The sequence below is a fragment of the Trachypithecus francoisi genome, unplaced genomic scaffold (assembly GCF_009764315.1).
Source record: "Trachypithecus francoisi isolate TF-2019V2 unplaced genomic scaffold, Tfra_2.0 Lachesis_group4, whole genome shotgun sequence".
Classification (NCBI taxonomy): Eukaryota; Metazoa; Chordata; class Mammalia; order Primates; family Cercopithecidae; genus Trachypithecus; species Trachypithecus francoisi.
In genome coordinates this window covers 101,374,868-101,399,565 of record NW_022681469.1, presented here as the reverse complement: position 1 = coordinate 101,399,565, position 24,698 = coordinate 101,374,868, and the positions used below count along the sequence as shown (strand labels likewise).

The following is a 24,698-nucleotide window of genomic DNA, read 5'->3' as shown; positions in this document are numbered from 1 at the left end:
TGCTACTGGTTCTGATCTTCTCCCAGTTCAGTCCTATTGACCTTGACCCAGAACTCCACTAAGGGCAGGGCCAGGAGGAGCAGAGGAGGAGCCAACATTTAACAATGCCTTCAGTGTGGATGTTTCAGGTCTCCCAACAAGCAAGCCACATGGAGATTGTAATTCCCATCTTGCAGATGGGAAACAGAAGGCCTGTATGGTTAACATTACTTGAAGATCATGCAGAGGCATGGAGATGAGATCCAAACCACATCTAATTGACTCCAAAGCCTATAATCTTCTCCTACACCAAAAGGAAGGGAAATTGCCCAAGGATAACAGATATAATGTACTTATAGAGAACATTGACTGTGCTGTTACAGATGGGTTGATATGAAAATTGTGGAAACTCTAAAACATGGCCATTCTGGAGACCTGGGTAGACTGATCGGTACTCACCGTACCTAATGGCTTACCCTTCTTTACTCTTCACCCCAATGAATGCTACCACCCAGGGTATCATCCACTCAATGCCCAAGCTATACATCATCATCTCTGACTCCTCCCTCTTCTCAACCCCACTTGCAATCTGCCACAAAGTCTTCTTCATTGTATGCAGTTCCTTAATTGCTTTTAAAATGGTCCCTTTCTCTCCATGTCCACTGGGCTATCCACTCAGCTAGACCATGAAAGTAGTCTTTTTACTGGTCTCCCTATATCCTTTTATCACCTTCCAACCTATCTTTCACACTTAAGTCAGAAAATGCAAGTCTTGTCACATTGCTCTCAGCTTAGAATTCTTCACTGGTTCTCCACTGCTGTATGGTCAAACCTACACAACTCAGTGGGACCTTCCCAGACCACCCTACTTAAAAATGGTAACTCCTCTCCTTGGCATACCCCATCCTTCTTTTCTGGATTATTTTTTCCCCATGACATTTATCATCATCTGATATACTATATATTTTACTTGTGTGTTATGATGATCAATTTTATGTGTCAACTTGTGGGGGCCATGGGATTCCCAGGTATCTGATACACATTATTTCTGGTTGTGTCTGGGAGGGTGTTTCTCAAAGAGATTAGCCTTTGACTCAGTGACTGAGTAGAGCAGATGGCCCTCCCTAGTGTGGGTCAGTACTATCCTGTCCATTGAGGGCCTGAATAAAACAAAGAGGCAGAGGAAGGTTGTATTCATGCTCCCTTTTCCTGATTGCTAGGGCAGGAACACTGATCTTCTCCTGCCCTTGGTATTCTTGGTTCTTAGACCTTCAGACCCAGACTGGAATCAACACCATCAGTTTGAGAGCTCTCAGGCCTTCCAACTACACCACCTGCAACACACACACACACACACACACACACACACACACACACACAGGTTTTATTTCTCTGAAGAACTCTGATGAATATATATATATATTTACCAATATCTTCCATTCAAATGGAAACTATACAAGGGCAAAGATTACTGTGCTTTGCTTACTGCTATATCTCTAGAGTCTAAAACAATCCTGGCCCTTCCCAAGTACTCAGTAAGTATTTATTGGATGAACACATGAATGGCATCTAGGATCTTCCCTGGATGGTCCTTGCTTGTGTGTGCAGAATATGTTCTTACTGACACACATGCTCTTGCCCCACGACATCCTCACCCCTCAGTTCTTCATGTTCCTCATACATAGCTTCTGCAGTTTCTGAAGCACACCCTCAGCTGCTCATACTTCTAGGCTATTCTTTGGTGGGGTTATGTCCTCTGCCTGGAATTCTAATATTTGTTCTTCAGTCCCTCTATGCCTTAGCCTGGCAAAATCTCACTGATTTTAAAAGTAAGAGCTGAAATGTTGCCATCTTGGGGAAGTCTCCTGCCTCTGAGCTTTATAAAAGGTCTGAGTTAGGGCCATGGCAACCTTACTGGAATTGGGATTGTTGGCTTTTATGAGCTCTCGGTGTGAGCTCCTTGAGGGAAGGGCTCCTGTTTCTTCACCTCTGTTGTCCCAGCATATTGCTCACGGTGTTCACAGAGCTCAACCTCATGGCATAACACAATGAGTGAAAGGCAGGTTTGCTTGATGCTCCCAGATCCCTTTCTGGGGCTCACTGAAATTTCAAAAGGGGTCTCCATGGAAAGACTGGTATTGGTGGTAGCTCTCACCTTGATGCTTTATGCTTCCAAGCTACAGGACAAATCTTGTTCCCCTGTCTGCTTTCTGAATCTCCAGAGTGAAGACTGAAGACCATAGGCAACAACTGTGATTTTGAGCCAGTGATTCTGCTAATCCAAGTCCCTCACATTCTTTAGAGGGTGGACATGTGAAACAACATAAACTACCCAGATGCTCTGCCCCTGGAATTTGCGACTTGAGTAGAAACCATTAAACGAAGCTGTTAGAGTTGATTCACATGCGTGGCAGAGCCTAATGACAACAATAACAACAATAATCATTAATAGTCATTGAGGGCCGGGCGCGGTGGCTCAAGCCTGTAATCCCAGCACTTTGGGAGGCCGAGACGGGCGGATCACGAGGTCAGGAGATCGAGACCATCCTGGCTAACACGGTGAAACCCCGTCTCTACTAAAAAATACAAAAAAATTAGCCGGGCGAGGTGGCGGGCGCCTGTAGTCCCAGCTACTTGGGAGGCTGAGGCAGGAGAATGGCGTGAACCCGGGAGGCGGAGCTTGCAGTGAGCTGAGATCCGGCCACAGCACTCCAGCCTGGGCGGCAGAGCGAGACTCCGTCTCAAAAAAAAAAAAAAAAAAAAAAAAAAAATAGTCATTGAGAACTTATGTACCAGGCATTGTTCTAAGCACTTTCTTTACATATATCAACCCAGTCAATCCACATGATTACCCAAGAGGTAAGATCAGTTACACCCATTTCCAGAAGACTAACTGAGGCACAGAGAAGCAGGGTGCAAAGGGGCAGATTGGATTACCCTGGAACTCTGACACTAACCATCACCTTTTACTGCCCAAGGTGTATCAGTTTTGCTTCAAATCCTTTCTCAAGCCCTCTGACCAGCTTTTCTTTCCATCCAGGGAATTTCCTCATATCCTTCTAACCACCCTCCTAGGCCCTGCTTTTTATTGCTAAGTTTAGTGAGAATGGACTTTTATTGCTTACAATAGAAATCTAAGTGATATTTCCATTAAATCAAAATCTCCAGGGCTGGAGCCAGGGTGTCTGTAAGGTTTGCCAGGCTCCACAGGTGATTCTGACTCACACCCAGGACTGAGAACTATGACTTTGGGCAGCAGTTCCAAAACCCTGAGAGAATAAACATTATCCTAGAAGCTTAGGACACCTTCCCAGTACCTTTCCATGGATTTTGATCCATTCTCACAGTAGGCTTCCAGGAACACCCAAAAGCCCAGCCATGAGTGGCACTCCTATATCCAGCCCTTCTTCCCAGCAGCCCACTTTCACCCACTCTTCTTTGCTACATCTTCCTTGGCACCATGATTCCTTGGCTCCATATGTTGGCTCCCAAAATCCGCCTTAGGCCCTCCTTGTTTGGACAACCCAATTAGGCACACTTTTCTGGCACTAGCCTGGCACTCGGTTGGCTAGAGTTTTTTGTACTCTTCTTTGGCATCCTGGAGCCACAGGTCCAGGTGAAATGAATGTTTTCTTCCATCAAGCCAGATCCCCAGGAGGCCATATTGGCTGGGCTGGCTGGCTGGCCTCCCAACCAGGGCCAGAGAATCAAACCTGATGGGCTGACTTGTCCATGCTTCTGATCGACCAGAATACTGTAGAGGAGATTCAAAATCCAGGATATAATCATAAAGAGAAATTTTATCTTCACATGTAATCTCATGTTCCTCCAGCTTCCAATTATACATCTTCCTTTCTTTTGGACTTCAGTGCAAATGAGAATCTGAGAATATTCTCTACAGAATAAGGCTTCCATTATTAAAAGCCATCTCTGTGCTACTAGATTGCCTGTTCTTCCTCAAACTAAATAATTCTTGTTCCTTTGACCTTTTCTAATAGGTCCCATTTTCCAATCCTTAATTCATCTTCATTATTCTCCTCCAAACTCTCTTTAAATTCTCCACATACCTCCTAAGCCCAAAGAGCTTGAAGTACCCAATAGAATCGAATCGAATCAAGGGAAAACTAATGCTGCTGTTAAATTTCTAGAGGAAAAAAGATTGGGTGAGTACACTCATTTAATTCCTCACTCTTGTTAGTAAATTCCTTCCATCAAAGCTTAATGGTATTTGGGTTAAGTGGTACTATACGTACTTTGGAAAAGGCAAAGTGTCTATCATTCTTAGTCTTCTCCCAGAAGTTACTTTTTTCTCTCTCTCCTAGAAATGTAAGAGTATTAAGTGTTCAAAGTGATGGATAAAATTAATCTACCTAAAGAAAAACAAAGGAGAACAGAATCTGGGAGATGGTAGAAATTCAAGGCTTGTCTATTTTTACATTATAGCTCTCTATGGAGTCTTTTTAGACAGGTTTTCTCTCAATCACCTCCCCACAAAAGAATTTTAATATTACACAGAGACTGTGTATCTGTTCATGTTCTATATAGGTATTTGTGCTTTATACATATAAATAGTAAGAGGTTTTTTTAAAGAACCAAATTTCTCCACTTTAGGGGTGATACTGCCCCCTTTGAGAACTCATCATCCCCTGATATCGTCATGACCTTCAGAATGCTTTTACATATATTCTCCCACCAGGAAGGTGGAAATGTATCTTTGCCTTCTTCTTATAGACAAGGAAGCTGCAGTTCAGTGTGGTTAACTAATTTGCCCACAGTCCTGCACAGGGATAGCAGCAGATTCAGAGTTAAAACCCAATTCCTGATATCAGGGCCAGCACTCATTGCTCTATATTGTAATGATGACATAAAATCCAGGAGCCTGTTCTCTATTATTTTTTTTTTTAACAGATTACCTACTTTAGCATTTCTGAAGCAAGCACTCCTCCCAAAATAATTCCCAACATGGTAATAAATAAAGAGTAGAAGTGCCTTATTAGTGCTTGTCCTTGCTTTCAACTATTCTTTTTCAGAAAAGTTCTCTATTCCACATTAAAAATTCTTGAGCATGGCTTATAGTGTTTCCAACAGCTCTCATGCCAAGCCATTCTCCTGCCTGTCAGGGTTGTGCACCCAAGAGAATGTCTGTGTTCCATGGGCCAGAGCACATTCTGCCACTCTTCTCACACAGTCTTCATTTTTTCTTCTTGATGTTTTATAATGAAAATTTTCATACATACAGAAAGGTTGAAAGACTTTTACAGTAAACACCCATATATACATCATCTAGATTCTACAGCATTTTTACTATTCTTGCTTTATAGCATATATATTTTTTCATTCCTCTATCCATTCATCAATCCAACTTTAAAAACAACAGACTTCAGAGTTAACTGCAGATGTAGCACTCTTTCCTCAAAGGTGTTGACATACAAATTATTAATCAGAATTCAAGAACATACAGGAGGCTAATACCAGCCTTGCTCTTGAAATTAAAGTCAGTTTAGCTTCCATGTTCAGATGTTGCTACCAAATAAACAGATTCCACACACCCCTTTAACTTCCTGTTGATGGAGCGCTGTGCCACCTTTGCTAACAGGCTTCCATCTCCTGATGGGGAGAAAGTGACCATCAGAAAGCAGGTCAAAGAACATCTGCTTCTTGTAACTGCTTTGGCCTCTTTCATCAATTTATGCGAGTTAAACATGAAGGCCAAATCATCTCTCAAAATGGCTTGGGATCAAATTCATCCTAAATTCCAAGCTGAAACTCCTTTTTTTCCCCACTAACATTTATGTAGTACTTGGGAGATGGTAGAAATTAAAGACCAATGCATCTGATATATAAATGTCAGGCATGGTTCTAAGTGCTTTACATATATTAACCCAGTCTTTTTTTTTTTCTTTTCTTTCTTTTCTTTCTTTCTTTTTTTTTTTTTTTTTTTTTCTGATGGAGTCTTGCTCTGTCTCCAGGCGGGAGTGCAGTGGTGCGATCTCAGCTCACTGCAACCTCTGCCTCCTGGGTTTAAGCGATTCTCCTGCCTCAGCCTCCTGAGCAGCTGGGAGTACAGGCATGTGCCACCACACCCAGCTAATTTTTTTTTATATTTTCAGTAGAGATGGGGTTTCACCATGTTGGCCAGGATGGTGTCAATCTCCTGACCTTGTGATCTGCCCGCCTCGGCCTCCCAAAGTGCTGGCATTACAGGCGTGAGCCACTGTGCCCGGCCTAACTCACTCTTTAAAGTTACTTTTAGTGTAAGACCAGGGGTCGGCAAACTTTTTTCTAGCAAAGGCTATAAAGTAAATATTTTAGGCTTGGGATCATATAGTTTCTGTCTCAAGTACTCAGCTCTGCCATGGTAGCATGAAAGCAGCCATAGACAATATATAACAGAATGAGTAACTGCTGTGTTCTAATAAAACTTTATTTACCAAAACAGTCTCCAGGATATAGCTGACCAATGCCTATGCCAGACTAAAAAGCATGAGGGTCCATTCTCCAAAAACCAGTTTCAGGACATCTTATTGTTAGCTCAAAACACAGAGCTTGCCAATGCCTCAAAGGCCTTTTTATTTAATGGTGGGTCAAATCATTCCTTGTTCATGCTCTTTCATTTTTTAATGCAGTGGGAGGAGAGAATCATTAATTTTTAAGCTACGGCATACTGATGCCAACTTAAGAAATCACAATGAACTGAGAGAGAAAATGGCAAATTACGTTTTTAAGAAACTGAGACTAATGAAACACTAAGGAGTCTGAGCTGCATCCTTGAACTGAAACGTGTTGATGAAGCATCATTAAGCCTGGTGTTTGAGAAGCCATGGAACCCTGAGAACCATGACAGAGCAAAAGGACAACCAGAGTAGTGTAATTACAGACTTGGAGATCCAAGAACATTCATCAAACAATCGATGTGTAATTACCTAGAAGGATGCAAGGTGCTGGATGGCAACCAAATATGCCTTTGTTGGGCTGTGCCAAGGCTATTTAATTTCTTTCCACAGAAGATGGGGAAATGACACTGGCCATGTAAATAAGGAGGAAGAAAAAGATACCATCATTGAAGCAAAGCTTGCTATTCTGTCCAACCAGACAGAGACGTGGTGTACTTAGAGCTAATGTCAAGTGAGATTGTGATTTGCTAAAGGACATAGCCAAAGAAGATTACTACCAATGGCTCAGTCAGCATCAGCCAGATGCCAGGCAAGTGGTAGACTGAGGCAAGGAGATGGGCCTGGGAGAGCACCTGCTCTGGACTGGCTTTTATTAGCAAATTCGTTATCTAAAATCCTGAACTGAGAAATGCTCATTAAGCACACAGAGGATGAACTGAGTGAAGAAACTAGCATCTTGGAAAACAAATGCAATTAAAGCATTTCTGACATATGATAATGAATTTAGTATTTTCATTGAGGCAAGAGTCCATTAAAAGCAGGAGGAAATCTAGCAAGGATTTGTGCATGACCACAGATAAGGAAAACACCTAAAAGATCCCAAAAGAGCCGGAATTCATCATAGTATATGCTGAATATGAATGAACATGAATCCTCATATTAAGACTGAATTTGAGGCGGGGCGTGGTGGCTCATGCTTGTGATCCCAGCACTTTGGGAGGGTGAGGCAGACGGATCACCTGAGGTTAGGAGTTTGAGATCAGCCTGGCCAACATGGTGAAACCCTGTCACTACTAAAAATACAAAAATTAGCCAGGCATGGTGGCAGATGCCTGTAATCCCAGCTACTAGGGAGGCTGAGGCAGGAGGCTTGAACCTGGGAGGCACAGGTTGCAGTGAGTCGAGATCATGCTACTACACTCCAGCCTGGGCAATACAGTGAGACTCTGTCTCAAACAAACAAACAAACAAACAAAAAACAAAACAAAAAACCCCCTGAATTTGAAATAGCTTTGTTAATTAGTAATACAAACATAACATTAGAAGTATAATACCAGAAAACGGAGGGTAGAGGTAGGAGACCAGGCTTAATCAAGTACTGACCCCACCCTTACAAGCAGGATTCACATTTGGTCTCTGCAGCATAAGAGAGTATAGGAAAGTTTGAAATAGCAAAGAAGAAAGACAAAATATTTTTAAAGGGTGGAAAATCACATCTAGGAGGAAGTACATCTGGGAAAAATAAAGAAGGCTATGGGTGCCTACACTGAAATCCATGAATAGTCTAGCACGAGTGCTGAGCAAATAGCATGCATTACCAGGAGGCAAGAGCATCTTGAGTCTTCTATCTCTAGGGATTAGGGAGGAAGGATGAAATAGAAAGCAGAGAGAAGCAAGCACAGTCCTTAGAACAGTAGTTCTCACACCCGAGGGGGCATCAGAATCCCGTGAAAAGCTCGCTAAAACACAGATTGCCGGGCCCTATCTCCAGGGTTTGTAATTCAGGACATGTGGGATGGGCCTGAGAACCTGCATTTCTCACCTGTTCCCAGCTCATGCTGGGATCACATTCTGTGACTCACTGGATTAGAAGCCCAGCCATGGATATGAACTGTCTGGGTTGGAATCTGGCCTTTGCCCCTCTTGTGCTTCCTGTCTCATTTCCTCCTGTGTAAAGTGAGAGGGATAACGAGCCCCATGGGATTGTGGTGGGCGTAGCATCTGTAAAACTATGAAGCCGGTGCTCAGGGCACAGGAAGTACTCCTTATGTGATAGCTGTCATTTCTGTTAAAAGACTGACAATGAGTAAATAATTAGGTAATATCATTCAGTGTAGTCATATTAAAATTGAGGCTGTCTGAGATTCCATCATCCACATTTTTTCCAATGGAAAGCAGAATCAAGGTCAGAAATCTATGTCCAAGCCTCTCAGTGCTCGGTTGGACAGGCCACACTCTAGTAGGAGACACAGCTTATCTGGAGCCAAGTATAACCTGCCTTCATCAGCTTTATTTCTCAGTTACAGTTTAACCAGGTGAGCAAAATGTGAAGCATGTCTTTAAATCCTCACTATAGCTCCAGCATTATGCACCTGCTCCTTTTCCTGGATAACCCTGGTTACACCCCAAAACTTGTGGGACCTGACCTCTGAGTCACAGAGCAGACATAATATGGGGCTGCTGTAGGTAGCAACTCCTATGGAGGTATGGCATTTACTCTCTGTTTGGATGAGTAAGGCTGGTGTTACAAAAGCCAGTGTCTCCGCATAACCATTGTGTCTCAGTTTGGATCCCCACTCTCACTACCACCACCACCTGAGATCAATGAGTAATGGGATCTTGGGTTCCAGCTGTCATAAGCTAGAGGAGGATGGCAGAACACATGTTGTAATACCTGATGCTATCAGTTATTCTTTTTTTCTAAAACAATGAACAATACCACATAGTATTCCAACTCTAGTAATTAAGGCAATACACATTTTCAAGGGAGATGTTAAGAAATAAAAATCAGCCAGGTGTGGTGGCTCACGCCCGTAATCTCAGCACTTTGGGAGGCCGGGGCGGACGGATCACTTGAGGTCAGGAGCTCGAGATCAGCTCGGCCAACATGGTGAAACTCTGTCTCTACTAAAAATACAAAAATTAGCTGGGCATAGTGGGCACCTGTAATCCCAGCTACTCGGGAGTCTGAGGCAGGAGAATGGCTTGAATCCAGGAGGTGGAGGTTGCAGTGAGCCGAGATCATGCCATTGCACTCCAGCCTGGGCGACAGAGCACGACTCCGTCCAAAAAGAGAAATAAAGGAGAAGAGAAGAGAAGAGAAAAAAGAAATAAAAATCACCCAGAGAGATTAAAGAATCTTCTCCAGAAACTTTACCTATTATCAATCACTGTTTAATTTCCCATTTATTCTCCTCATTCTACTTTTGCCTCATCTTATGTCTTGGCATATGCACTGTTCTCTGGTGGCCCTCTCCAGCTCACCTCACCTGCTCCCCTTGGCTCTGAACTCCGTAACAGCTTGGTCTCAACAGCCCTTACCCAGTGCTTATGATTTCACCTTGGAAATGTCTAAATATATTTAGGTGCACACTTGCGGGGTCTGTATTATTTTAGAAGAAGCTCAAAGTATTCCAAAGAGAGTGAATTTGGGGGTGGGGGAGTATGCATTTTGGTAGCTCACAGTACTTGTCAATAAAAAAGAAAGTTTTTAGTTTTTTTTTTTTGTTGTTTGTTTTGTTTTGTTTTAAAAAGCAGAAAACATTTGGTTCTATCTTTAGGGAAAAAAAATCATATGTCAAAATTTTATTTTTAACATTGGTTTTACTAGATTTTTCTCCCGTACTACATCAAGTCTAAACCCAAAGCAAGTCCAGTTCGGAACAAAACTGCATCAAGAGAAAGGGCAGATGGCATTAGTGAGTGAGGTGACAGCCTGGAAGAATAATGATGGGAAAGTCCTTCATTCTTGATTGTGTTGACATTAAGGGGGAAAAAAAGAGACAAGTGGAGAAAGTCTAGGATGAAAAGAATAGGAATATTTTTTCTGCAAGGGAAGAAATAGCCTTCTGATTACTACTACACATAAAGCCAATTAAAAGGTAATGAGATTGATTTTTATTTGTGGCTTGTAGAATCAATCTCATTACTTTAAGACATACCTTGTCGAGATGTCTTAAATCAGTAGAGTTTTCACATTCCCCCAAATGCACTTTGTTTTAAAACATTTATTTCAATAAATAAAAGAAGAAAAGGAAAGAACTGTGGAATAGTAGAAAATCCCTCAGAATTCACTTAAAATCTGTGATTCAAAATGTATTTAGTTAGTTGAAAATGATATGGTCAATCAATATGGCTTGTTAAGATCTTCCAGACATGGCTAAGACAAGATAAATGCCCTCGAGCTACAAGATTGTGAAGTCTGGATATGATTAATACAATTTTAAAAAGCATAATGAAGAAATGGAATGCTTTCGAAGGCTTACAGGAACAGTTTTTAGAAATAAAGATAGAAAAGAGTAAAAGCAGTAGATATTTAGAACACCAAAAACCAGCAAAGAAAATGCATAAAAGAGGGTAGGAACACTTAAAGCGTTGTTTAAAAGATGAATACAATTCACTGGAAGGTAAAACAAGGTCGTGAGATACTACTCCAACTTAAGATTGGCCACTGCTGGCCGGGCGTGGTGGCTGATGCCCATAATCCCAGCACTTTGGAAGTCCAAGGCAGGCAGACCACCTGAGGTTGGGAATTCAAGACCAGCCAGGCCAATATGGTAAAACCCCATCTCTATTTAAAAAAAAAAAAAAAAAAAAAAATATATATATATACACACACACACACACACACACACACATACATACATATATGCACACACAAAAATGAGCCAGGTGCAATGGAGTACACCTGTAATCCCTGCTACTTGGGAGGCTGAGGCAGAAGAATCATTTGAACTTGGGAGGCAGAGGTTGTGGTGAGCCAAGATCATGCCACTGCACTCTAGCTTGGGGGCAACAGAGCAAGACTCTGTCTCAGAAAAAGAAAAAAAAGAAGATTGCCCATTGCTGTCAGTACTTGGCCTAACTTCTGATCATCAAGGAAAAAGCTGATTCTGATCATGAATGCTAGAAATCTCTACCATCCATTTCTGCATTAAAAAATTTTCCAAAATAGACTATTCCATAGCAAGGAGAAGGAAATGAAGCTATATAAAATGGAGAACAATTTGAAATAATATTATGCCATTGTATTTTCCTTTTTTGAAATTGCTTTTTGTAATCCCATATTCACTATAGCAATTTCAAAGGAGGCAAATGACACCAGATCATTTACAGTCACAAAAGAACTTCTGCTTATTTAGTGTAGGCTTGAGGTAATTTTAGAGGAACTTGACTTTCAATGAGTCACACAAGTAAATCTTGCCATTTTGGCCTTTTGGAGAGGCCAAGAAGAAACTTGGATTAGTCCAGGAAAAAATTTTAGTCTGTGTTTAAGTTAGTACCTTAACAACTGCCAAAAGTCTAGCTCACTACCCTAATAACAGCATTGAGTAAATCTGATATGCTATTAGTAATAGTTTGAGAATCCCAAATTCCTTATGCTAGCAATTGCTATCCTTTTTTTCATCATTTTGAAAATTACTTATTTATTTACTGATTCCCCACTGTTGCTTGGCTAAGCTCACTGCTAAGGATATACCTATGATTAAGACTGATGAAGTCTCTGGAGCTTGTATTCTCCTGGAGAGACATATACAAGCACCAATCAAATATGTTAAGAAAGTGTATCAGAGAGTATATGAAGTGCCACAGACACAATAAACAAGGCGATATGACAGAGAAGCTCCAAGGATTGGGGAGGTGCTACGTTTTTATGGAGTTTAGGAAGGGCCTCTTATTATGTGAAATTTGACCTGAAACCTAGATGTGCAGAGAACCTGGGTCTGAGAATTTCAGGCAAAGGGCAAGTGCAAAGGCCCAGTAATAGTGACAGTGTTTTTTTCTTTTTCTTTCTTTCTTTTCTTTTCTTTGTTTTAATGAATGGGAATAGAATCTAGTGGGGCTAAAAGGCAGTGCACTTGGAGAAGAATGGTACAGACAGGGCAGTGACAGATGCAGGAGGCCAACTATGGCTCATAGGCACGGCAAGAAATTTGCTTTTATTCTAAGAGTAACAGAAAGCTATTGAAGGGTCCAATTTGTATTTAACGACGATGATTTGGGCTCCTTTCTGGTGACTGGAGTGTGTGTGTATGTGTACATGTGAGCTGCAGGGAACCTGCGAGGAGTAGAAGCAGGGGGATCAGGTGGGAGGCTCCTTATCTGCAATGAAATCCAGGCAAGAAATAACAATGGCCCAAACTACTCAACATTCATGGGGATAGAGTAGAGTGGACAACGCAAGATATATTTCGAGATAGACTTGATGCTAAGAATGGAGGAGAAAGGGGTGAGGGTAGGGAAGGAAGTAGAGGTGTCTGAAGTTAGGTGCCATCCAATGGAGCAGGGCCTAGTTCTATTCTGAACATGAGGCTGGTGGTGGCCTATGAGACAGCGACCTGAGGAGGTCCAGTGGACAGGTGGATAGAGGTGTCTGGAGCCCCGGGTAGAGAACTTGGCTAGAGAAACAAATTTGAGAGTCAATATTCCACAGTTTGTGACAGATAACCCAGGCACACATTTGGTAACTAATAAATGCTTATGATGTGACTGACTGATAGTTGACAGAAAAAGCAGTGAGAATTCTGCATATGGGAAGACGTTTTGCATCTGTTGGCATGGAGTGTTGAGGAAATGCCAGCAGAGCACCAGGTGCTGCAGCTGCTCAATAAATACTAATTTGCAGTGGTAAAGCTTCAAGAAAGCAATGAACTGTTATTTCAGGACCTGACCCTGCCTGGCTTAATTGGCGCCAGAGCTGTTGTTCAGCTGCTTGTACCTTCTGTTCTTCATCCTCAGTATCTTTTTTCCTGGTGGCTTAATTCCTGACCTGGGCATCTTGCTTTCTTCTTGATCACTGCCTCTTACACTTACATTCAGAGCACACTGTCATCACTTTGACTCTGTCCCTAATGACCAGCTCAGAGCCTGTTCTTCACAGGTTTCTGACTCTGCCATGCATCATGAACAATAACTGAGTACCCATTATGCAGCAGACACCATATTGGACACCTGACCCACATATGTCATTTATAGCAACCCTGCAAAGTAGGTGCTTATCCTTGGGTTAGGCCTTAATCTCCTTGAGAGAGTAAGTGGTTGGCTCTGTGTCAGGTAGCTAGAAAGTGGTGGAGGAAGAAGTCAAAACAAGTCCAAGCTGACTCTGCAGCTGAGCTCCCTGCTTTCCTGGATTCGATAAGTATGTGGATTTTGCCTGCTGAATCAGTCTGTACCCTTGACTCACCCAGCTCCCTAGCAAATTCTACTAGGTAGTTGGTATCTGTTGATAACCACCATGAATCAAGGCAGACTGGCCTACGTCTATACCCTAGAGGGACAGTGTTCCACATCTCTATAACTACACACTTTGCTTGGTGCTCTCATGTGGGTATTTATCATGTGGAACTGGCAGGTCCTAACCTGGGAGAGGCTCATAGCCCAGGAAGGTATGAGTCATCAGAGAAACAACAGAGATTGAGCATACTGGAGCTACCACGCTAGGGACCAGGGAAGAGTAGCTGGGAGGAGATGGATTGAAGACCAAGAAAAAGGGCCCAGAGCTGTGTAGAAGAGGAAGATGTGGGCTCTTAGCTAAGGGATGAGATGTAACAGGAAAACGTACATAGAAAAAATAACTCATTGTTTTAAACAGCCTTTACTGCTTTATGTAAATGTGTAAATAAAGCTTCAATCTCCCTGGCCACAAACTCACACAGAAAGGCTTTCTGTCTTCATTAGGCATGTCTCCCAAGCATGGAGGTGTGTTACAAGACAACAAGACGTATGACTAAACACCATCTGTAGTAGGGGAAACTGTTTCACCATCATGCAAGAGAAAGTGGTGCCTTCACTTGCAGGAGGCCAGCTGCTGGGAGGCTTGGGAATTTGGGCAGTAATTATCTGCAGATAACATCAAACTGGAGGACAAACTAGAGAACAAAGGGAACTGAAGCTATTCCTGCAGACACTCATCTGAGCAGCACCTGTTCTTCAGGCAAACTTGACCTGTTACTATCTGACACCTGCCTGGCTGGATGGGCCCCATGCTGCCTGCTGAGGCAAGGGAGCTGATGAATCTCCATTTCACGTTAGGTTTCGTGGCAGAAACGGGATATGGAATTCTAGAGGAAAGCAAGCATTGACCAGACGTCCCTCACTAAGATATCAAACTGGTAAGGTCAAAAGGTGAAGAGCATGGTTTAACAGGCAGACAAGAGGGGAAAGAAGAGACATGGGAACCACATCCTTCAGTCACAGCAGATGGTGATGGCACTGCAACAGCAAACAGATACACAGTGGATCCTCAGCCCGCTGGATGGCAGAAGAGTTTCAGCGGAACTCTAGGAACAGTCTGTACAAGGATAATCCGAATCGCCTACCTCCACTGCTAACACTCCACCTGCCTTAAGGGACAACTGACATGGTTCCAAGGATTTTGAGAAACCGAGAGATGTTCTCTCTCTCTCTCTCTCTGTCTCTTTCACACACACACACACACTATACAGAGACAAAATCTTAAATATATATTTAATTACATCATACTTTTGTTGTCTTTTATTATAATATTCAAAATACCAATAGCCAAGTCCTTTGCTATATTCCTCACAACAAGACCAGAGCTCAAATACAGTAGGCTCTCCATATATATTTACAGAATAAACAGATAAATGAATGACTATTTGCTATCTGCTTGCATTTCAAGTTCTGGTGCCTGACCTTGCCTAGTGTCTTTTTATTAATGCCCCTAGACAGAGTCTTTAGTTGTATTCTAATTTTACAAATATTTTTTCCATTGAGACATTTAAATTCCTCTACTTCCTTACACAAGGCCATAATTTTTCTGATGGAGAAACACTCAATAAAAAGCAGGAGTGAAGGAAACTTTAGCAACTTGTGTCTTAATTTGCACTGAGAACACTCTTATTTAGTGCATCTCATTCAAAAATTTGTATTTATCCTATTTTTCACTCATTTGAAAAAATATTGAATATTATTGGATTTGGTTATTGAATAACAAATATTATTGAATATAGTATTTGAATATATTGACCCCCAAGTTAGTGACAGGACAAGATCAGAGTACGAAATAAATGGAACTCATCCTGGATTTTTCCTTAAGCACCAGATATTTCCTCCTCTCCAGCCATATGCCTGGGATGAGAAAGTCTACTGTGTCCTAAAATTGAGATGACCTGATGAATTTCATTGCCCTTCAACAGATGTAAAATTTTATGTAGAAAAATGTATTAAACCGGGCCGGGCGCGGTGGCTCACGCCTGTAATCCCAGCACTTTGGGAGGCCGAGGCGGGCGGATCACAAGGTCAGGAGATCGAGACCATGGTGAAACCCCGTCTCTACTAAAAATACAAAAAAATTAGCCGGGCGCGGTTGCGGGCGCCTGTAGTCCCAGCTACTCAGGAGGCTGAGGCAGGAGAATGGCGTGAACCCGGGAGGCGGAGCTTGCAGTGAGCCGAGATCGCGCCACTGCACTCCAGCCTGGGCGGCAGAGCGAGACTCCGCCTCAAAAAAAAAAAAAAGAAAAATGTATTAAACCATGATAACTTGGCTCTGAGTATGGGTATGCATGGACATAAGTCTTTGAAACAGGTTCAAAACCTGATCCAAAAAGTACTAATGTTCAAGAGTGAATCTCAAGAGTGTTGGAATTGGAGCCTTTCCCTCTTGATAAGGCATGCATGGCACTTTAAAAGCTATCTGCAGCTCTATATCTAATCCCAGTGATGACAAAAATAAGCAAGGACCCATGGGCCTTTGATTTGAAGGATATTAAGTATGCTATTAAAGAAACTGATCAGAATAAAAACAGAAAAGAAAGCCTTAGTCCTGCCTTTCAAATCTTGCTGGCATCCCACACTCAGAGAACTGATTAGTGAATTAAGGGAAGTTAGAATTAAAACCTCATCACTTTTTTGTCGGCCTTTATTATTTTAAAATGTCATGTAAATATGACAAAGCATAAAGATTTACTAAATATGGGCTGGGCGCGGTGGCTCAAGCCTGTAATCCCAGCACTTTGGGAGGCTGAGACGGGCGGATCACGAGGTCACAAGATCAAGACCATCCTGGTTAACACGGTGAAATCCCGTCTTTACTAAAAAATACAAAAAACTAGCCGGGCGAGGTGGCGGGCGCCTGTAGTCCCAGCTACTCGGGAGGCTGAGGCAGGAGAATGGCCTGAACCCGGGAGGCAGAGCTTGCAGTGAGCTGAGATCCGGCCACTGTACTCCAGCCGGGATGATAGAGCGAGACTCCATCTCCAAAAAAAAAAAAAAAGATTTGCTAAATATGGGCACTGAAAATACCTAGAGGTTTATTATTCCCTGTACTTTCTGTACTGTAAGCATTTCATAATAAAAAATGCTAAAGGAATCGAAAGGATATTAACAAAGAAAATATCCAGAATACACATTTTTTGGTGTTCACAAAGGTGGTTTAATTTGTCTCGGTAATGGTTACAAATAGGAGACATCTGAATCCAAGTTGGTTTGTTAGTATTTTTTAAATAATGTCTGATGTCAAAATATAGATTATGAAGATGTTAAATCTTTCGACACTCTAACAAACGTTAATAGAAATCAACTCCCAGGAAACCTGAAATCCCTCCACTCTCTATGTAGTGCTGACAATTCATCATATTTAACAAGGTGTATTGGAAATAGCTGAGTACTGACCTCCCGAGGACAAATGATTCTCTTGGGACGAGGTGCCTCTTGCTGTAACTGATATACTGCCAAAAAAAAAAAAGAGAGAGAAATAATTAGAATTAGAATACTGCAACACATATCAACATGCCTTCAAATATTTCCACCTAAGTACACCTCGAGAATTGCAAATATAAAAAAACAAGAGAATACAGGCACATTTTTTAGACTGGATAAAGTCAGATCATTTATATGGAAATTAGTCACTGTGAATATAAACTTGCAAAATTGATTTTTTTATTCTTATAAGGCCAATTTAGTTTCATAACTGTTACTGGCATTGTTCATTTTATGGCTTTCTTGGAAGACCAAATATGGCCAAAATTATTTTGACTATTTTAAAGATGAAATTCTACTTGTGAGTACCTGAGTAGTAAGATCACATAATAGGATTCCTGAATTTAAATGCCGATGTCTCTCGACATACCGGGAAAAGAACTGGCATTTTAAGAGGAGTGTGATTCTCTGAGATGTTAGTTATGTACAAAGATACAACTGATTCTGAGTGAGTGAAACACCAAGCCATTTCTCGCTCTTTTCTCCCTCCATTTTTGCCCTGTCTATCACACTGAATTCTCATCCATCTGATGACTTCCCATCCACTGTCATTCCTCTTTCCTGGGTGCTTTCTCATCTTAAATAATAATAACGCCTTCCTAACCTCATTTAAAGACAGACTTTCAGTCTTAGGCATGGAGGAAAGCAGGTCATTGTACATAAAGCAATCTATCAGACAATTATTAGTGATTTTTCAGAATATAATGAGTGATTTTTCTGCTGCTCAGCTAGTCTGCTTATTTCTGCTAAAGGGAAAAGCTATCCTAAGCAGGTACCTTTGGATTCTACTTCCGTGAAAATACAGGTTGAAAAAAAAAAAAGTTTATGTTATCTTCAGAATCCTGAAGAGGAAAGAATTTTAAATGGAATAAATCTACAAAAAGTTTTAAAAAACTAGATCTGACAAAGTCTTCCTAGAAAATGTAATAAGATAAGCCAAACTTTCTGATCTATTTTTAGGTCTAAAAATAAAAAAATGTAATTGAAGGGCAGGTGATCATATGGAAACACAGATAAAAATGATGGAATATATTTTGTACTTATGGCTCCCCATTGTCTTTGGCTGAACGTGGTTATTTTCTTACCTAATTAGTGTAAACTACCTGGTTTTAGCACAGAGAAGGAGCTATCTAACCCTCTATACATTTTGAAATGTACCACATTTCTAGGTGTAGGTCACCCACACTAATGTGTCACCTAAGGATGACTGTAGTCATCTGTGAAAGGAAAACAGAGTTCAACATAACCCTTTAGCTCAGGACACCAAAAATGACAGACAGATAAAAAGAAGGCTTCTACACACCTGCCTCCCTATAGAGAAAGAGCTTTCAGATCCCAATGAACCAATACATGGAAAGTGGGACTAGGTGGAGGAAAGATGAATGGCCTTGAACGTGAGATCATCAACCAATTGACACATACTGTTCACCTTGTGCTATCTCTTTCCATTGGCTTCCATGGCACCACCCTCCTGGTCTTCCTCCTTTGATCCTGGCTGCCTCTTTCCTATGCATGTTGCTGCTCCTCCTCCTCCTCTACCTGTCCACTGACCATAGGAGAGACCCAAGGCTTACCTTAGATCCTCTTCAGGTCTCATTCTCTTTCTTCTCCCTAGGGAATCTCCTCCAACTCTAACACTTCATTTATCTCCTACACACAAAGGCTCCCACATTTCAGCTCAGAACCCTCCACTAAGCTCCAGGACGTATACCTTACTTCCTACAGATTCCTCCTGACTTTCTCAAAAGAAAAGGGACCTCAACTTCAATATGTCAAAAGTTGAACTCAAGAGCTTTTCCTCCAAATCTAGGCTTCTGGGAATTCTGATATCAGTGAAGGAGCCATTATTCATCCTATTTCTCTAGCCACCAGCATCCTAGAAGTTGTTCATCACACCTCAGATGGTCAGTTCATCAACGACCTGTCACGTTTGCTTGGAAACATCTCCAAAGTCTGTCGACTCCTCTTCATCACTATCATTAACACCCTACTCCAAGTTCTGGACTCTTCCCATCCTGCAGCCTGCTTTTTCCCTGGTGGCTAGAATGACTGTTTTAAACCAAGACTATGTCACTACCCTTACATGCCCTCATAGTGCTCTCAGAGGAAGATCAAATGCCCTAAATGCTTTTGCCTGTCTCCTTCTACAGTATTACCATGTGTCATGCTCTCTGCTCAGCCAAGTTTGTTTCCTCCCCTTTCCCTAAATATGCAGTGTTCCCTTCAACCACAGGGCCTTTGCATACGCTATTCCTTCTGTCTATGACATCTTCCTCTACTCCTTCTCTACCTCTTGTTATCTGCCCCTTATCATCATGTCCTTAGTTCAAATATCAACTTCATGGAGGAGTCCTTCTTGACATCTCTCACACCAGATCCAAAGACATCACCCTAGTCTATGCTCTTACAATCCCCTGTACTTTCCTTTATATAACTTATCAACAATTACAGTTCTGTATTTACTGGTGTGAGTTCCAAAAACAATCATCTCTCCCTGCATGTTGTAAGTCCCGCCATGAAGGAAGGCATCATGTTTGTTTTTGCTTGTCTTGTATCCTCAGGTTTTGTTGAGGTGCTATGGATATAAATATAAATAAAACCACAGCCTCTACTTTCAAGAACCCTATCAGCTTTAGTGAGAGGTCCAGATGTTTTTATGAAATAGTACAGTAAGTACAGGGCTGGCAAGGATCATCTTTTCAAGGCTTGGTTTACCAATCTTTGTTAGAAGGAAACAGTTAAATTAACTATGGTACGTCTTCTGATGGATACCATGCCCCTGTAATAAGGACTGAGAAAGCTCTCTATGCACTGACCTGGATCGATACTCTTGACATTCTGTTAAGCGAAAAGAGCAAGGTAAAATACACACACACACACATACACAAAACAATAAATACATAGAGTACACATTCATTTTAAGAAAGGGAGTAAAATAATAAGGTATATTCAGTTTTGTTTACATCTGTATAAAGAAACTCTGGAAGGAACAAGAAAGAAAGAAAAGCATTTACCTTCAGGGGATAAAAAGAAAGACAAGGACAGGAGTGAGACAAAGATTCCTCAATGTATACTTTATGTTGTTTTGAGTTTTGAATCATATGTATTGCTTATTCAAAAGAAAAAGCTATAAGAGATAAGGTCAGAGATTTAATACATGAGGAAGAGTTGGCCAATCAAAGACAGAGAAACAGTTGTGGACATTCCTCTGGCTACCCCAGTATAGCTTATGCTCTCCTTAATCACCAGGGAGGCTACATGGAATTCCTTTATTCCTCTGGAATCACTCCCAAAACTACTATGCTGCTTTTTAGCAGGATGTTACTGTTAATGAGCATGCAACGGTCATCTCCTAAAATCGCAGAGGAATTGCAGAATTCACATTCAGAGAATCCTGCCCACTCTTCTCTTCCCATTGTCAATGCTTCTTGAAGCCAACAGTGATATATGGCTGAAATGGCTTTTTGAATACCATTTTTAATGGAGGTGGCAAAGGAAGCATACCTGTTACAAAAGAGAAGCATTTTTAGCTAAGTGCTCCTTTGCAATTCTTACAAGCAAATATGTGAGCATCTGCTATATGCCAGATACCACAGTCAGCATTATGTGGAGGCTTTGAGAATGAATGGAGAGTCTGGGAGAAAAGAAGGGCATGTGTCAGGAATAACATGTATTAAATCTTCTTAAGAAACCAGAAAAAATAACTTTGTATCATTATCATTCTGGATAGGGGATGAGGAACAGTGCAGAGAAGTTAAATATTTGCTCCAGGGCATAGAGCTAAAATACATCCTTTTGATTCCAAAGCCCCTGGTTTGATTGTTGGTCTATATTTTTTAAGAGATGGGGTCTCACTATGTTGCCCAGGCTGGAATCAAACTCTTGGGTTCCAACAATCCTCCTGTCTCCACCTCCCAGGTAGCTGTGAATACAGATGGGTGCCATCAACCCTGCTTCCCTGGTTTATATCTCCCATGCCGCAGGGCTTTTGCAGTTACTGTTCCTTCCACCTGGATTACTCATTCCCAAGATATACACATGGCTCACTCTCTCCCTTCACTCAAATATCTGCTTAAATCTCACCTTATCAGGGAGGTCTTCCCTGACTTGCCTGTATAAAATTCCACCCTATCCCTCTGTTTCCTTATATAGTTTCAAGTTTCTTCACAGCACTCATCATCATTAACACAATTAATAAACAAGACATAAATATTGTGTTTATTTATTTTGTGTACCATCTCCCTTGACTAAAATGTAAGCTCTTTGAGGGCAGGGACGTTGTTCTGTTCTGATCTAGAACAGATCATCTAGAACAGTGCTTGGCATCTAGAACAGTGCTTGGCACATAGTAGGTGGTGGTGGTGGTGGTGTTGCTGGTGTTGTTTGAGATGGAGGCTCGCTCTGTTGCCCAGGCTAGAGTGCAATGGCACAATCTCGGCTCACTGCAACCTCCACTTCCTGGGTTCAAGCGATTCTCCTGCCTCAGCCTCCCAAGTAGCTGGGACTACAGGCACGCATCACCATGCCTGGCTAATTTTTGTATTTTTGTAGAGACAGGGTTTCACCATATTGGTCAGGCTGGTCTTGAACTCCTGACCTCAAGTGATCCACCTGCCTCGACCTCCCAAAGCACTGGGATTACAGGCGTAAGCCACCATGCTCAGCCTTGTAGTACATGTTTAATGCATATGTGTCCCTTTATTCCTCTTGAATCAGCCCAATACTACTAAGCTGCTTTTTAGCAGAATGTTACTGACAGTGTGTGTAGCAGGAGTCAAAGGGGCCATCTCCTAGAACCAAAGAGTTCTAGATCTAAGAAGGACTATAGAATTCACAGTGAGAGAATCCTATTCACTCTTCTCTTCCCACTATTAATGCCTCTGAAACCAACAGTGATATGTGGGATACCATGGGGAACTAGACCCCGAAGCTCACACTTCAGGCTTCACACTTGTGACTGAAGTGGCTTTGTGAACGTATTTTTAATTATTTGGTGAATGAACAGACTGTATCTAATGACCCATGGGTCACAATCTGTGCCTTCGAGGAGATACCAGTGATGGGGGACATGCATGGAGACACAAAACCAAGGTTGGCCAAGTGCTTTAATGGGGGAAGAGGAGGAAGCTATTCTATTTACTCAAGTGGTCAGAACAACTTCCCAAGGGAAGAGGCAGGGAGCTCTCCTTAAGGATTAGAAGGGTTCTGCAGGTAGAGAAGAGAGAAGGTTACAGATAGAGGAAAGAGGAACTGCAGTGAAAGGAAATGATGAGCTGATTGGTCAGCAAGAGGCCAGTGTGGCTGCTGAGCCAGGGTGTGGAATGTGTGAGAAGGCCATGTGGGGCTGGACCTTGAATGACATGCTGGGGATTGTCACTGTCCTCCTGTCTGTAACAAAGGGACAGTCACATGTTTGAGCAGAAGCCATGATCTACTCTGTTTAAAAATATTGGTAACAGGGATAAGGTTATTCAGAAGAATAAATGCTGCCCTTTTCTGGGCACAGACCATGTGCCAGGCACATTATATGCATCTTCTCACTTCATCTTCCCAAAAAGCTTCCAAGGTAACTGTTATTCCCCTCACTAATAAGGTAGCACAGTTGCCTACCAGCTTTGAAGATGCTCAAGGTCATGCAGATCATAGGATGAAATCAAGATTCCTAGTCTCGATTTCCAAAACCCAAAGCCTGTAGTTTTCAGCCTGAGCCAGTGGTTGCCTAACTAGATGGTGGAGAGTGCCCATGAGGAGCTGCTCACATTAGAATCTCCGAGGAGTTGTTATAAAATAATACAGATTCCCAGACTCCATCTCTGGCAATGCTTACTCTCCCAGTCCGGCCAGAGGCCCTCAAATCTGTTCTTTTTAGAGCTCTTCAAGAGACTCACGCACATCTAGAAGTAGGAGCCACTGTCCTTTGCCTTGCTGAAAGAGGGATCAGATATGGGGAACACTGGAGACAAGGAAGCAAGAGAGAACAGTGTCTTACTGGTACACAGATAAGGTTGTGAAAGTGTGAGTTAAGGTAACACTGGTGCAAAGGCAGATGTGAAGGTGAGTTGATGGTCTCAGAGATTCAAAAGAGAATTGACAAGACTGGTTTACAAAGTGAATGGAAGGAGGGACCCTGAGCGACTGAGAGATTGAGATGCTACTACACAAATAAAGATGCAGGTGATGGAACATTTCTGGACAGTTCCTCTCCTATGTCAACAGGCTAAATCCCACAGCTGCATACTCTAGGGACCCTCTGAGTTTTAGCAAAGAAAAATTTGGTAATTCACCAATCTCACAACCAACAAAGAACAATCCCAGCCAGGGGCGACTTGGAGGAGGGAAGAGGGAAGGCAAACCCCAGAAGCGAGGGACTGCCACCTCTCTCTCCTGGCCCCTTGGCAGCAGACATCATTTGATGACTTATTTCTCAATGAGCAGGTCTCAGAATCTGCAAAACCCTGTTCTATGCTGTTCCAAACAACAGAAGTTGGCAAGTAGGCACAGAAGCCTATTTGCCATCTGGTTTACCTAGCTGGCTATAAAGATAATGAGATGACAATCAATGACCACGGCAGCCATATAAAAATAGGCCCAATCTCTTCTCTTAGCTTCAAATGAGAGCCTGCCCATCATTTTCAAGGTTAGCTATAGCAGAACAAACATCCATGAAAAAAATCTCTGAGGCAGAGTTTAATATAACTGAAATTTATCACATAATCTGAAAACGTTGCTTCTTGAATTTTCCTTGTTCAACAAACACATTTCACAAGTCACATGCAATAATGTATGTCAATTCTTGGGTGGTCTGTGATTGAGAGGTGATGTGATGGAATTGCTTCTGCAGCAATGTCCCACATTTGTGCCAGGAATTCCCTGCCCCGGGCCCTCTGCCGCACACCAGAGAATTCTTAGCACCAGAGTAAGCTGTTTGGCAGGGGTGGCAGTCACTGGGGAACACAGAGGTGGAGCTCCCTAACTCCCCAAGAAACCCAAAGCAGATTGAGAAATTGAGAGCTCACTGACAGACTGTTTTACTTTTTCTTCAGTAAGAAAACTTGACTCACTCTGGGAACAGAATCAGACTGCTAATGGGTGAAAGCCCATAGCCTGGGTGGCCTTGAAGCCCAGGCCAGCTCCACCAGCTCCTAAGAGATCCAGCAGGGATGGCTTCTAACAGTCTACTTTCTTTCTAAGGAGGGTATATGGACCCAGGAGCTGAATCCAGCCACTTGGCCATGACACTGAGCCAGTATGACCCTATTCACTGCTCATGTCATCCCAGTTTTCATGGGAAAACCTTATGCGCAGGGAATTATAGGTACTTTAGATGTTTTCTTTGGCTCAAATTCACCCTCCAGCCTGCCATGGGAAGGCCCTGCCTTGCTAACA

General features: G+C 42.1%; 1 protein-coding gene across 2 annotated transcripts in view; it reads right to left on the bottom strand.

The window, feature by feature from the left end:
• The window catches only part of CHN2 (chimerin 2), a 320,147-nt gene that overhangs the window by 135,941 nt on the left and 159,508 nt on the right, over positions 1-24,698 (bottom strand). For both annotated transcript variants that reach the window (XM_033193754.1, XM_033193755.1), the window contains one exon: positions 17,226-17,281. In XM_033193754.1, the coding sequence (XP_033049645.1) occupies positions 17,226-17,281 (56 nt within the window). The remainder of the gene's footprint in view (positions 1-17,225; positions 17,282-24,698) is intronic.